The 15,954-nt window shown below is 32.6% G+C and overlaps 1 protein-coding gene across 2 annotated transcripts; it reads left to right on the forward strand.

The window, feature by feature from the left end:
- Positions 1-6,279: 6,279 nt before the first annotated feature.
- LOC102628358 (squamosa promoter-binding-like protein 7) lies at positions 6,280-10,176 on the forward strand. Of its 2 annotated transcripts, none has more exons than XM_015533444.3 (3): positions 6,280-7,335; positions 7,538-7,656; positions 9,559-10,176. In XM_015533444.3, exons 1-3 carry the CDS (start codon positions 6,743-6,745, stop codon positions 9,969-9,971), a joined length of 1,125 nt encoding a protein of 374 aa, XP_015388930.2. In that variant the 5' UTR covers positions 6,280-6,742; the 3' UTR covers positions 9,972-10,176. The 2 variants fall into 2 exon arrangements, with proteins under 2 accessions (XP_015388930.2, XP_006464841.2); XM_006464778.4 differs by having other exon boundaries at positions 6,290-7,335; positions 9,514-10,176.
- Positions 10,177-15,954: the final 5,778 nt, after the last annotated feature.

Genomic DNA, 15,954 nt, shown 5'->3' on the forward strand with positions numbered 1-15,954 from the left:
AATTTCATAACTATGACTTTTAAAGTTTAATCTATATTACGTATTTAAGAAAAAAAAAGATATGTCTAAACAATTTATTAAATGTAGTCTAAAAATAAAAAATAATTAAAACTTATATCTATTCTGGTCATTATATAATAAAACAACACTTTCATTATAAAATTTACCAAACACATATACTTTACTTTTCAAACTCATGGCAACCCCAATAAACTTTAACTTTTTATTTATAGCCCAATGCTAACCTAATTTTCTGCTCAACCATGTGACTGGTTTTGAATTCAAAATCTCTTGTTTTCACTTAAGAGACTTCACCGATTGAAATTTTATGTAAAAACTAATAAAATTACAAATAATGTGTTGTCCTATCATATAAATCTAAATCAAATAGAAAACTAAAGCATAATCTGAATCTCAGGGACCGGAATCATTACAAAAGGAAGAAAAACAAGAAGCACGGGAACAAAAATTCCTTCTCTTTAATCATTGAAAGAGTTTGGGCCTAAATGTGTGGATTTCGAGCTATAAAAGGCCCACAATCGATATTGATACCGACCCAGCTACGTAAAACATTGTTGCCACTAGCCAGCCGAAACAAGTAAACCTGCATCCTTGCATGCAGCATGCACACTTCATATCTCCATGATGAACAAATCGTTATTAAACCTTTTAACTATGCATTGTAAAAGTTGAGCTTTAAAATGCTTACATTATTGGATGGCCCCAAGAGAGTTGAGTTTTTAAAAGCAGAAATTTCGTGGAAGTATGAAAGCTGAAGCAACAAAAGCTACATTCAATGTGTGAATTATTGATGCATTTGTTTTCTTTGATGGAGGTCGACAGTAAAGACGAGGCCCCATTGATGGTTGAAATCCAGTTGTACACTTTGCTTCTTTTGTGAATAAATTCACAGAGACAGAGAGACGTGCAGTGAAATTGGCCCCATATTGACTCAGCTTGATTGGACTTCACCCCATATGTACATATATTCATTTTTAACTATAGCCTTGTGAAATATCATCAACTGTATATTACCTAAAATTACTAATTTCTATGTCACAAAGCTAAACCAAATTAACCACCGTTGTTTCTTGTTAGTTCCAAATCAAAGAAGCAGTAGCTAGCCTTTTTTGATTGGTAGAACACCTTCACTCTCTACTGAAAATTTGTAATTTTTTTATGTTGAACTTCGAAGTTTTGCTTTGTTGACAGTGTAACACCCTAAGTTTTACAATATTGTATATAATTTTGGATAAATTGGGCGACGTGAATAAAAACTTGAAGAGTCAATAACACAAAAAAAGACTAAGAAACCTTCGAGATTTTGAAAGTGAGGATGAGAGTATTCTACAATTGTCATTCTTATTTTTTTCAATTTTATTCAATGCCCTATAGGTTAGCTTCAAGTTAAATGAATTACCCTAAATCTAGCTAGGGATCTAAAGCTCTGGATCATGAGCAAATGAGAAGGTAAAAATGGTCCCAAATCAAAAATCCCAAAAAAATTAGCGAAAAAAGAAAAATGGTCCCCTCCTCCCATATCCTTCCTTCATTTTTCTTTAGTTTGCAATCTTGCAACGTGTTTCATTAAAAGAAACAATGTAGTCTCAGACTTGCCATGTCTCTGGGTTGGCTCAAGGAGTTCTGTTGAGTACGGGGGGGAAGAGAACTGACGTACACGTGTCAAACTCCCACTAAACCAAGTACAAAGTTAAAGTTTTTTGCCTGCTTTTCAGGAACTCTATTGTTTTGTGTTCTAAACTTTTCTGTAGCATTCCTTATTTATTTCAAGGGTTTGCCTACCTTACGCTTTAACGTAAGGTACAGCCTTCCCATAAAGTTAAGAAGTGGAATCCATTATTATATTGAAGATTGTACCTAACGTTAAAAATCGTAAGGTAGGCAAACCCTTATTTTTATAATAGCTTTCTGCTTTCGACACTGTACTAACTATTAACCAAAGATGCCCTACTTAAAGTTGGATAACAATAGCCGTACACGTGGCAGTCCTTTAATTAATTACGGGTCCTACGATTCTTTGGATACCCAGTGACAAAACAATATCGATCTGAGTCTTTTAATGATACATCTTTATGACACCCCGGAGAAGGGTCGGCAATAGGAAAAAAATGCAGCCTTTATCTGAACTTTGGAGCCTATAAAAAAATAATCGAAATTTGCTTCAGAATATCTGATCAATAGTTCGGTTTTTTTTTTTTTTTAATTAGTTACAGCAAGTCTTCCCATTTTTCCTCTTTAACAACCATGCAAAGAGTCGTTGACATGGATGAGTGCCCATCAGAGTCAGTTCCTATTATTATATTACATTTTTTAACCACAACAGATTGGGGCGGCCCAAAACTCTTTTTTCAGCTCAGGCTAATTTGTACATTTATTATATATATATTTTTTTTAATGTTGGTACAATATTAAAAAATAGAAAAACACGAATATCAAATATGCAAGATAACCAAACTCTTAGTAAAAAAATATATGTTTACCAAAAAAATAACAATAATATAATAAAAAAACTTGTAAATTATTAAAATTGTCAACAAAAATTTATGAAATTTTTTATTTTATTGATAGAATAGATAAAATATTTGAATATTTTATTGTACTAAAAGGAAAAAAAAAGAGCAAGTATGACGGTAAGAAAATAAATTATGAAATGATGAAAATATTATTAGTTGTTACTATATGTCAATTTGTAACATTCTAATGCTAGTGACAATGTTATAATATATTGACATATTTTTCTTTTACTTAAATTAAATCATAATTTTTTTTTAATAAAATAAGGTAGTAGTATTATCTTAGTTCCTAATGATTTCATTTTATTCAATAGTTATATAGCTTAATGGTGTTGTAAAACAGGTTTCCAACTCTGGTTGAAAAAAAAAAGGGTTGAATTGGACATGTTTGAAAATAAAATATGAACTGTATGTGTTCTTATATGACAAAATAAGAAAATTCAAAGGAAACCCGTTAAAAGCGCCGTGTTCATTTCTTGAATAAGTAATTCAAATGCTTCCTTCAATAAAAATAAAATAAAAATTTCAAATGCTAGTGTTATAGGGAATTGGCGAATGGCGCGTGGATTGTTGAATGGGCACGGGGCAAAACGGGGGTAAATTATGGAAGCATGACTTTTCTGCTTATTGTTGCCCGGTCTCGGTTTTAGCGTTCACCGGTGGTTCCACTTAATTTGCAGAAAATGTCACGCATGCCGCAGTTTCTTACCGATCAAATGGGTAAAAGCAAAGGCCACCACCAAGACTTTGGTGGCAGCCGCTGCCCCATTAATGACATTGTGGGCACTGGTTTGGGTCCTTCACGTCAGTGATTTAAATAATTTATTTATTTTTCTCCCATAATTAAAAATAAAGATAAATATCTTACAACTAAATATTGGAGTAAGTATCCCTCCCGCCACCAGTGGGAATAAAATAAATTATAACAATTCAAAAGAAAACAAGGAAAGCTAAGGAGTGGTCACAATCAAGTCAACGTGGTCAATTCTTGCTGTAGTTAAAAGGCAGATATGCATCTTACCAAAAAAAAGGCAGATATGCATCCACCTTTTGGTGGTGCCCGTTTCGAGACACGTGTATGGCTTGGCCAAATTGATGACTGTATACAAATACTTTACAGTCTGTGTTGCTTTAAATGAAGAATGGACTTCTTGTAAAAATAATAATAATAGTAGTAATGGGTCCGCCTATCTTATAACTGTTGTAACATACAATAATTTTTATTATTTTGTGTTTGATTATATTACAGTACTTTATATTTTTTGGAAAATTCAATAGCCATTAAAAGTAACAAATTTTTACATATAAGTCTATTTTTAGAATAAAATGACATTTGAAAAGAATTTTAATTTATTATTATTAATATTATCATTATTATTATATAAGATTATTTCTATTAAATTTTATTATTTTTAATTATTTTTATTTATGATTATTACTGTCATTATTATTATTAAAATTTATTTCTTTTATTATTTTAATTGTTATTATACTGTAATTAATTCATTAATATTAATATTTATCTTGTTATGATTAAAATTATTGTTATTAAAATATATTAACTTTATTATTTTAATTATTGTTGTTATTATTAAAACTTATTAATAATTTTTATTATTATCATTATTAATATTATTATTTCAGTTAATTTTGTTGTTATTATTGTTATTGTTAATTTTTTTAAATTTTTTGTTTTAATTAACATTATTGTCATAATTATTATTTTTAGTTTTATTATTATTATTGTTTAATTATAATATATACAAATAATATTAGGGACACAATTAACAAATGGCATTTTAATAACTTATAATAGTCTATTCCAATTATAAAATAAAGTAAATACATCAACGGGAATGTTGTTCATTCCGATTCCAATTCCTATAGCTCAAGTAAATAACTTATTCTAATTCAAATTCCTTATTACAATTCTAGCTCATTTCAATTCTTATTTAATAAACGCACCATTAGAATGTGTTTAGAACATAATATTGTATATTGTTATAATATTGTTCACATTAGTTTATTACTTACCTATGTTTGGAAGTTTTAAAAGTTAGATTGTAGTCAATTATATAATTCACTATAGTGTGCTAACTTTTGTCTTAATTGAAATATTAAATATATTTAAATTATTTTTTAATTTTTACTATAATAATTATAATATTAAAAATAAATTATATTATAATATTATTTTGTTATATTATATTATATTATATTTATCAATAATTAATATAAAAATAATAATTAATAAATTTAAATAATGAGAGTAGATCTAGAAATGATAGCAATAATTAATAAATTATGAAATATTTATGAATTTGTGGAATAAATAAACGAGTATTAAATCATGCATTGTAATTGCCTAATATCAATAATAAAAGTTCTCTTAAATTTCATACTTATTCCTTATTCATATCATTTAACAACTAAGCTAATAAATAAAATAATAATTATTATATTTTTTCCTGGCATTTCAAAAAATAAGAGGGATTACAATGAAAAAAACCAAAATAAATACACCCTACCGTTGGATTTGTTTTTACCATTCTTGCTTTGGTATGTTGCAAATGTTGCAACTGTTGCAACATAGGCGGCTCCATAATAATAGTAATAATAAAACTTATATATAATCCGGACACGAAGGCTGACATTTAACGATGCTCGACTAATGGGCCCATACCAGAGTTTAAAACTCTAAATTAATGATGTGATTACTTTTCAATAAATTGAAGAATCGAAATTTAAAATCGAATAATTAACCATATTTACTTCATAAAATCAAAATCAAACTATTGAGTGGAACCGTGACAGCACGAGATTAGGAAATGAGAGTCTAAATCTTAAGAGGGGTTGGAAATCAGACTCTCATACTCACAACTGACAATTTTACCCCTCAAAAGGAAATTTACAAACTCAATTTTATCCTTAGTTAGAAAAAAAAGCATGGCAGTCATGGTCGATTGGCAGCCTCGTGGATGAGAATAAAAGCCATGACCACCGCATGCCATTGAATGCAGCAGACCCGGTCTTCATGCATCACCGTCGTATGTAGATCCATTGAAACACAACAAAGCCTTGCACCAATACAAATCATCAGCTTTGTGCCATTGATCATTGCCAGTCGTCGTATACAGTACCCATTGATCGTCGCTTGCCAATTGTCTAGCCACTCCGCTTGCCGATTAGTAAAAAATAATGTTATTTTTGTTGTTGTTATTATTGTCACAGTTATTAGTATTATTCTTAGTATTAATGTTATTATTATTATTATTGATGATAATAATAATAATAATAACAACAACAACAACTTAGGGCATTTTAATAACTGAAAATAATCTATTCCGATTACAAAACAAAACAAACACATTAATAAGAACAATTCATTTCGATTCCAATTATTACAGTTTAAGTGTATAATTTGTTGTATTTCTATTGTCCACTCCGATTCATGCTCGTTCTGATTACCAATTAGTAATCGCACCATAAAAGAAATCTAAATGTGCAATAATAAACTAGAAATTCGAATATTATGAAGAAACTACAATTGTGTGGCCAATCCCAAGCGATTGTAATTGTGTATAGATTTGGGACTTGTAGGGAGAATATTTACCGTCACATGCAAGATAAGTAGAACGTAACCGTCGAGACATAAGATTCGACATTCGACTGCAATTTTACGTGAAACATGCATGCAAATTTACAGCAATGAGACAGTGTAGCACACGACCTGTTAACTGCGCGTGCATATGGCTTCTGTTATATATGATAGACACAAAACCTTTAGCATTAAAGAATAACAAAACCCCAAAAGGAAAAAAGAAAAAAAAAAGTGTAATGGAGTCTTAGTAGCCTAACCGATTCTCTCTAGTCTTATCATCACGCCCACACACTCTCTCTCTCTCTTACTAATTGCACCTCACAGCCTCGAAGGCCAAAGCTGATTCTTCAAAAATCAATCAGTAAATTAACATGCACTTTCGCACGTGCTTTATTCCAGTCGCACGTGCCACTTCCTGTCTCTACTCTCTAGTCACCCTAGCTAAGCTAGCTCACTGTAAGCTGCAGCTTACTTTACTCTTAGCCTCTTGAATTAAATAGCTACTGGCAATCAGCAAAATATCTTACTGCTAGTATGCACAAAAGCAGCAAAGCTCGAGCTAATCTATCCAATCGAACCGTAAATTAACAAGCACTTTTAGAGAGAAATGGAAATTGGCGGGAACATCTTCATTAGAGAGGATACCGGTAATAGTAATAATAATAACAGTAACAACCTTGCCTGGGAAAATATGTGGGCGCTTAACAATCACTCAAGGTTTGATTTGGGTAACAGTAGCAGCTTGTACGCTACGGCGGAGATAACAAGCACCACGCACACATCAGAAGGAAATGCAGCACACGCGCTCATGTTTCCCCACGGCCAGTCTCTTTACGCCGGTGATGGGTCAAACTTGCACCCTGATCCACACCTCATGTGTTTGAAACTCGGAAAGAGGCACTACTTCGAGGATGCTACAGCAACGTCAATAGGCGACCGAGGATTTTCAATGGTAAAAAAGGGGAAACCCTACTATACATTTGCCAGTGCTGGTGGTGGTGGTGTGGGTCCCTCCTCGTCTTCTCCCGTTCTGGTGACCTCCACGGCTACGGTGCCTAGATGTCAAGTTGAGGGGTGCCACGTGCCTCTGATCAACGCCAAGGATTATCACAGAAGGCATAAAGTTTGTGAAGTGCACTCTAAGGCTCCAAAGGTTAAGGTTCTGGGGTTAGAGCAGCGGTTCTGTCAACAGTGTAGCAGGTAACTTTTGTCATATCTCTTCACTTCTGGGTCGTTTCAATTTTTGAAATCTTTCAACTACTGTTCAGTAAATCCTTTGATTTGTTCCCCCTTTTTTAGTTTTTAATATCTTTTTTTTTAAAGGAAAATTTGCTATTTTAAAGATTCGAAATGATCTTTATGATTGCATTTTTGGTAATTAATGCGGAGCATGCATGTATAGATTTCATGTGGTGTCAGAATTTGACGACTCGAAGAGGAGTTGCAGAAGGAGACTGGCCGGCCACAATGAGCGTAGAAGAAAGAGCTCTCACGAGTCTCTTTCAAGGAACTCTTCTCAAGGTACCTTTTTTGTTTAATTTTATTAATTATTCTTTTCTTGTGTTCAAAATTTCAATCGGTTCTTGTGAAGTTTTTTTTTTCTTTTTTCCTGGCATAAGTTGCATGTGGCTGTATGATCATTACTATTAAAATGTTAACTTGCTTGATAAGAATGAAGATAAAGAGAATGAAAAAGATAATTAATCGCCAAGATTGATTGTGTTAATTTTGTCAATCAATTTAATAATTGGTTATCAATTAATATTAAAATTAATTATCAATTAACGTTTACATTGATTAAATTAATCAAATATCAAATTATGGTACTTGTACTTTTTTTAATATTTTCATTCTTTAAATAAATTTAGTCATCTTATTCATAATAAATAAAAACGAAATTTATCTTATTTATATTAATTAATCTTTAAAATCTTAGTAACAAGGGATTATTATTGTGCTTTTCCAAGGTGCACATGGGTTTATATCTCTTGATGTTCCAGTTTCTTTTGAAAATTTTGTTAATTTTAATATTAATTATCACTAAATTAGGCAGTCACAAAGTGATTGTCTCCTAGAAATAAATAATCAATTTTTTTATTATTGATTCGCAAGTTTCATATTTGAATAGTTTTTTCTTTAATTCTTTCCATCCTTTGATCCTTTCCAAGGATTTTTCCGGGACTAAAATTAAAATATCCACAATTTTTGTAACAATGAAAAGAAACATGTGGTTATTTGAATCACCTGACCTTTCTTATAATAAACATTAGCTCTATTAAAATTAGCAATTTACGTGAAATGGATCATTAACTTTTCCAGGTTTATAAATTTGCCTCTCTTTATCGAGAATTATTTGAAAAAATAATAATAATAGAAGCGCTTGTGATACTAGGGGATGAATAGAGGTAAAGTAATATCAAAATCTATTAGTGTCCCATTAATCTATACATTCCCTATTATGTTTAAGTCAATTGATAGCAGTGAACTTATATATGCAGAAACAGGAAAATTAAATTGTAATTGTAGTAATATGAAATTGAAATTTTTGTAGCTGTATCGTTTCAGTTTGTTCAGTTGTGAAGGTAGAGGATCCTGTAAGATTTTACTTTGACGACAATTTATAATCATCCTGTTAATAGAACTCAACTTGCACAACTTAAAGGGGCTCCTAGAGCGATTCTAGTTCTTTTCAAATTCTTTAAAATCACATTCTCACAGTATTGAAGATTTTATGAGAGGATATATTTGTCTTTGATTTGGTTGCCCACTTACAATCAGCTTCAGGCATTAGAGTCTATATTAAGAAGTTAATTACTGTGAGCCAGATTTTGCGAAGTTTGGAAATATATAGATTTAGCAACATTTGTTCGTTCAATCTGTCTTTTTGTTGTTGGCATCTTCTCTCGTTTTAGCTTTTAAATTTATTCAATTATACACCGAATAGCAAAATTAGATATACATCAAGTTTACCTCATCCGATTTTTCTTTTACTTTCATTTCCACATGTTTGTATATTCGGTAACACTGTAATCTCTTTAGTGGCTAGACAAAATTTTCCCCTCATATAATTTGTACTAGAAGGATTTCTTAACTTGTTCTCCACTATTCATCTGTGTCCATCACAAGCAACTTATAAAGGTACTTGGCATTTATGATAGATTAGCTCATACATTAAAACAAGATCAAGATTTTGATCCAAAATGACAAATAAGCATGAAGTGTGTAAATAAATGTTTGTTTAGTTTGATTCCATCTTTAGTAATATTACATTGTTCTATCTTAAAAATACTTACCTATGAAAAGCATTGGCTCAATAATTCAATACTATTGTGATCTCAGAAAGCTGATCAAGAAGTAAATTTATTTCTCTAATAACAGTAAACGAGTTGATGACTGGGAGATTTCCATTTCCTTCGCCAACAGGACGTGCTCTCTCTCTTCTGTCATCAAAGGCTGAATCGTGGGTTTCTTCATCCGACCTCTCTTCAAGATGCAGTGCTGCATTGCGTGAGCTTATAGCTGAAAACCGTGCAGCCATTGTTGCTCGGCACCTCATACTTGACGGCCGTGATTGGCATTTACATCTTGCAAATGACGGGGAGACCCAAATGGTCTGCTCCACTTCTATGACAAGCAGCCATCAATACCAGATGTTAACTGAGCAGCATAACTGGGGCCGATACCAACAAACTAACACACATGTCACTCTAGACCTAATGCAAGCACCCACTGAAGATTTGGGGTTCTTGTCAGTGAGGGGAGAAACTAAAGATGAAGAAGAAGAAGAAGAGTGTTCTGAAATTTGGAGCTCCCTGGAAGGTGACCATCTAGTTTAAAAAAATAATTTTTGCGTATTGAGTTCTTGTGGATTTGGCCATAATTTTGATTTATTTTGTACATTTGATGAAGAGAATTACACTCTTTCTAGGTAGCTTATTTTGTGGCTAAGTGTCGTAGAACTGGAAAGCTCTACTTTCCCTTCAAAAGAAATGTGTTGTGGAAGTTCCACAACATTTCAATGAGAACAATAACTTTTTTTCATCCAATAATGGCTAAGTAACTTTTATAAAAAAGTCAATTTACTGATGCAATTTTCATGGTGATCTCTTCATTGTGGCAGTGCAAAGATTCCAAGCCCTTTTCTGCCGAACTCGCTGATATAATAAATTTTAAGTTTAAAACAGGCGTAAACACTCTAGTTTGTTAGTTCTGCAAAAAAGTCGTTTTGTGCCCAAAAAAAAAAAGAAAAAAAAGAAAAATTGACCTGATTTTTAAGAATGCATGGACGGGGCATTAAGAATTTTCACAGACACAACGCTAAAAACCTGCAGGAAGTAGAAATTAACTAGGTGATTCGATGCAAAATAGGTCCATTTGAATTCAAAGCTGTGAAGTGCGCAAATTAAAATTGTTTAGGTGAGAAAATTAGTTACATTCATCTTAAAAGGCTTATTTTTGTTTTACAGTGTTGAAAATATGCCAGGCCCATACCTGCAGCATCTATTAAATGCCTCCTGCATGGCCACAAAATCAAAAGTTGATCGGACGACACACTTTTAAACTGAAAATAGAATGATCCCTTTTTACATGACTTGGGTACTTTCATGTTAATTTCAAAGTTTCGGAAGCCAACAGTTTTGCAAATCAGTTATGGCTCTGCATTGGCATTGAAAGTGGAATCAACAGATAATTACCGGTGCCCATTAGTTCTCCATGCCGCCGAAACGATCGTGTGATAAATTTGCATCTCTTTTATTTACGGGCAACTAGCTGTGTTCTTTCACTTTGAAAAGCACTGGTAGCTTGCGCATCAGGAATTGATGCAATTTTATTATGGTAATCCATCTTGATAAAAAGGGGGTAAAAGGTTGATCGAATGTAAAATTATGTGATGTGGCTGATTGAGATCAATATATTCTGAATATCTGACAATGGGTTCACGGAGAAATTTCAGCATATGAACGCACATGCAAGTGTCTGCTTAAAAAGATATTATAGCTTGGACCCATCATCTTCAACTGCAAGTAAATAATTATATTGGAAGTTCCAAATGACTTATATTTTGATTTGTAAATCTACTCTCCTGGTAATTTAGTTAATGTGCTTGTTAACGTATGACCATCCACAATTATTCTGCCTCCGATAATGAGTAGGTGGGTAACTGCATTCAAAACCTATTGGAGAAAGACTGTACAGGCTTCATTAATATTTGATTCAATGTACTACCAAACTATCAATCTATTTTCCTTTATTAATTGAGACTTATAATTATAATTTCCTAAATTACGATGACGGATAATTATACAATTCAAAAGGAATAGCTTTGAGAGTAACTTTGTCCTTTGGGTATCAGCCGAACAGACCTTTCAAGTTCACAGAAAATAGAGATAAAACACTAAGAAATTCTATATGCAAACACTTGATCCAACAACATTGTAAGTGCTAGAAAATACTTAACCTGCGCCATATGTCCATTAGAAATCATTAATTCACAAAAACATATGTATTTTACGTTGGTCCTAGAGTAGAGACCATTGCAAAATTTGGTCATATTAATTTTGGATCATAAATTAATATTGGACGTGAATTATGTTCAATCTCATATTTGAGCTCAATATCCATCGGATGATTTTCGTGAAAGGTCGATTGATCTAGATGCTCTGATAATTAGCAGCACTGATTACTAATGAAATCACGTGCAAACAAATTTCGATACAGACAAAAACGTGTACCAAATCCAACGACGTAAGTTGAACATGGAAAAGAGAAGGTGAGGATTTAGACCTGAAATGAAATTCCCACCAAACTTACATCTCATCGTCTATAAATAAAGGCCAAAGGATGAGAGACGGTCTTTTGGCTATTCTAAAAAATTTAGTCAAGAAACATCAAGATTTAGAAAATTACTCAAACATACAACTTACTTAAGTGTCAAAGTATCCTTCGCAGGTACACGCTTGAGAAGAATTGTTAGAAATCTCAACATACAATCAGAATTAAAGGAGGAAGTCAGGTAAAACTCTTTATCCATTTTACATTGAGTTATCATGAATTGGGTAAGTGGAGGTTTAAGAACCTTAAACATTAACTTAGATTATTAGAGAAGGGCTCAACAAAAGTATTAAAGACAAGTCTCGAGTCTTGGCTTATTTTGTGGAAAAATCAATTGGCCTAACTAAGAGTTTAATTTTGAAGGTAAGGGGCCAAAAATCAATACATATTAAAGATTCTTTAACATTTTAATTTCACATGTTCGTTTAGACTTGTTTCAATGAGAGGCTAGCTCTATAATTTTTATGTATTCGGCCTAAAATATTAATATGTTAAGTAAAGAGAACTATCTTAGTTATAAGCTCAAGTGACTCTTTTACAATAATTAATGTGCGACAAAATTCAACAATGCTATAGATCCATACAAAGGTACCAATCCACTCTTTGTGAATTTAATTTGTGTTAAAAAAATAATAATTTAACAGCTTAAATAATAGGACTTGCACGTGAGCTAAAATATTAAATAAAATTAAATACTATTCTCTGAACACTGCATTCAAGTTCAGTTTTTATGTTAAGTAGTCTCTCATTTTCCAAACAAAAATAAAAGAGCCAAGTTGTTTCTCAAAAGTAGTATTTGGGTCGGTCTAATATTAGCTTCAATTCAATGCAAACCATAGGAGGAAATTGAAAATTAGTACGAAGCTTCTTTAAATTTGTCAAAGAAAAAAGAAAGCAAAAGAATAGAAAAAAAAAAAAAATGGAAGAAGAAGAAGAAGAGAAAGATCTCTCACGAGTCGCGCATTAAGGGTAGCAACAACAACTGCCGACGAAATCAAAATTGTTGGCGAAGTCCCCACAAAGGACAATAAGTGTGTGAGTATGAGTATGAGTGAATGAATGTATGAATTATGATCAATTGATCACGTTCGTGGCCCGTGAACCTGCAACTCCAAATCAACCCATATCGGATGCCGGGCCCACAAACTTCTCTGTTACCATAAAGAAAGCTCACCACGTGCAGGGCCTTGAAAAGTATTTCTCCATCAACAGCTGCAGTCGAGTTAGTAGTTGCATTTAAAGAATATGGGCCCGTCCAATTTCCTTCACAAAGTGTCATGATGATGATGATGATCTGTTCGGAGGGTTAGGCGCCTGGTAGTAATTGAGGGATTTTGCTATGATACATTTCCTGTAACATACACAATCTTCAGGAACCACATAATTATATGAGTCCTATAATTTGTGTAGTTTTTATGGGTTGTGTATGTTACATAAAATGTAACATAGAGACTCCCTTGTAATTGAGATGAAAAAGATGTCATTTCTGGGACCCACGCTCGAATGAAAACAAAATGGCGTTAACTTTTATCTATCATGCAACTCCTTCATCTTTTTGTAGCTTCGCAAGTTGTGAAATAGTTTGGTCATTTGTTTCAAGGCGGTCCCTGTCTGTCTCTGTGCTGGGGTGGCCAGAGTACTCTTTAGCATAAATTTACATTCCCTTCCACCATTATGAATATTTTAAATTCATCAGTTTAAGGGTAATTTGGACATTTAGCAATACTCTTTAGAATGCCAAATTTCGTTATTTTTTTTCTAAGAGTACTTTGATCATTTCGTGGGTGGAGGTATTTAGCAAACTTTGTCCTTATCTAAGAAAATGTCAAAAAAAAAGAAAATGTATAATTTTAGGGATTTGCCCCCCCCCCCCAACCCCCAACCAAAAAAAAAAAAAAAAAAGGGCGGAACTGGAAATGGGGAACTGAGGCATTCGTACCTTTCATACCTTTGTCTTAAGATTAAGAAAAAGCTTCGGGTTTTTATTTATTTAATTCAGTTTCATCCTCGCCCTTCCCTCATTCTTCGATTTTTATTTGATGATTGTGTTGGACCACTTTTCTTTCTTTCCACGTCCCAACTAACTCTCCGAATTTATGATACGGATGTATTAGGGTTTCAAAATGTCGATAGATTTTACAGGCCAATTTCATTAAGAAAAAATGTTTCTTTCTTTTTTCTTTTCTTTTTTTTTTTCCCCCTTAATCCCATACCTAGCTATGAAATTTACATTTTTAATTTATGCATAAAAACATATAAAAGAAAAACACCATAAGGAGAGTCTCCATGCAAATTCTCCTTTCGTGGCTATCTAGAGTTGCCTTCTTGCTCAGGGTAAGGGGCCGGACATAACTCTTTAAGGTCCAAAGTGCAAGAAAGAAAGACCACCTTTCTCCAAACATTAGTTGATAGTTATAACGACTGAGGTTGGGTTTCCAGCATTTCCCCTACGTAGATCCTTTTTCAATGCGTTATCAGAAAACATTGCAACATTTATATATTTAGACGAGCTTTAATATCCACATCCCTTGTAAAATTTAACTTTTAACCTATCAGTTTCTTGAGTCTTGCCAAGTACAGTAGTTACAAAAGCGGACTGTTAATTGACGTGAGCAAAGCGAAAAATTATTTTCATTTTTCAAGTTCAAGAAATAAAGATTTCGCCCTGAAAGAGGAAGGGTTCCTAAGAGCCCCCCTAGCTAAAATTTTTGAGTCGTAAATTATGTGGGTCATGTACAATTCTATTTCTGACCCAATTTTTATACACTGTTATGTGATACCAAAATAATATCATGTAGAAGGTTGATGGGTCTAATGCAAGCACGAGGTGATTCAAAATTTGATAAAATTTTATCATTGCCAAATTTATCATGCTAAAATTACAAACAAGGCATCTAGTCCAAGAATTGTCCGGTAGATGCATCCAATGAAATCAATGTGTGAGGATTAAAGGATTAATAAGTTGGTTGACACATTTTCACCTTCTTATGAGGTGGAGAGTCTACGTATATATACAGTTGTGAGAGTAAAATTCAAAAATAAAAATAAAAATAAATTAGGTACCTTGTAAACTTTTTTGTAATCACAGAAGTTGTATTTTACACGTCATGGCCAATTTCACACTCCACCCCCGAATATTGGGCACTAATTAAAGAAAAATTTAGACTCCTTTTAATCTATAATGGCTTTTTGTCAATCAAAGAGCTAGCAAACATTGAGAATTAACTCAAATGTGGACACACAAGAAATTGAAACGAAAGGACCCACTGCTCAATTTCCTCGAAGCTGCAAAGAGGCTTCCTAATAAGCAACCACAATGAATATTTTTCAAGAACTAGCAAAAAGGGCGGGATCAATTGCAAAAGAAGAAACAGACGCAAGATCCCTCAGTATCACATTTATAATCATCAATCATCATTACCGGGACAAAGAGTGTAACTTTATCTTAGGTCTTGACGTGACTGGCACTTTGCATGCATTTGATAAAGAGAGTAAGCAATTAATTCGTAATGCATGCATCTCCATTAGCTATTAATTTGTACTTATATATCGTCTTCACTTTCATATGTCTGTGTGCAGTTCGAGGAGTGTAACTATATCTCATCTCCGTCGTTCTTTAGTTGATAAGGACCTCAGCTCCCAACATGAATGAATAAGAATATCTGTGGTGTCCGAGAAATTTTAGAATATCTCTTATATATTATAACTAATTGATATATTTATGACATTTGTAGTTGAATTTAATATAATCATCACTTGCATGATGGTTTTTCAAAAAAATACTCACATATCATATCATCATTTACCGATTGTATGGCTGACGTAGTACTTCTAATGTATTTTAAAATTTCTCATGGTGTCCCTTAATTAGTAGATGGTTGGTTAATGACGTGGTAGTTTCAGTACGACCAAAAACTTGTTCTCAGAGAAGTAATTTGGTTTTAGTCTTAGGTCACTTATATAACATATTAAATTAGTCACTTCATA

This window comes from Citrus sinensis, chromosome 3 (assembly GCF_022201045.2).
Source record: "Citrus sinensis cultivar Valencia sweet orange chromosome 3, DVS_A1.0, whole genome shotgun sequence".
NCBI classification, from domain to species: Eukaryota; Viridiplantae; Streptophyta; class Magnoliopsida; order Sapindales; family Rutaceae; genus Citrus; species Citrus sinensis.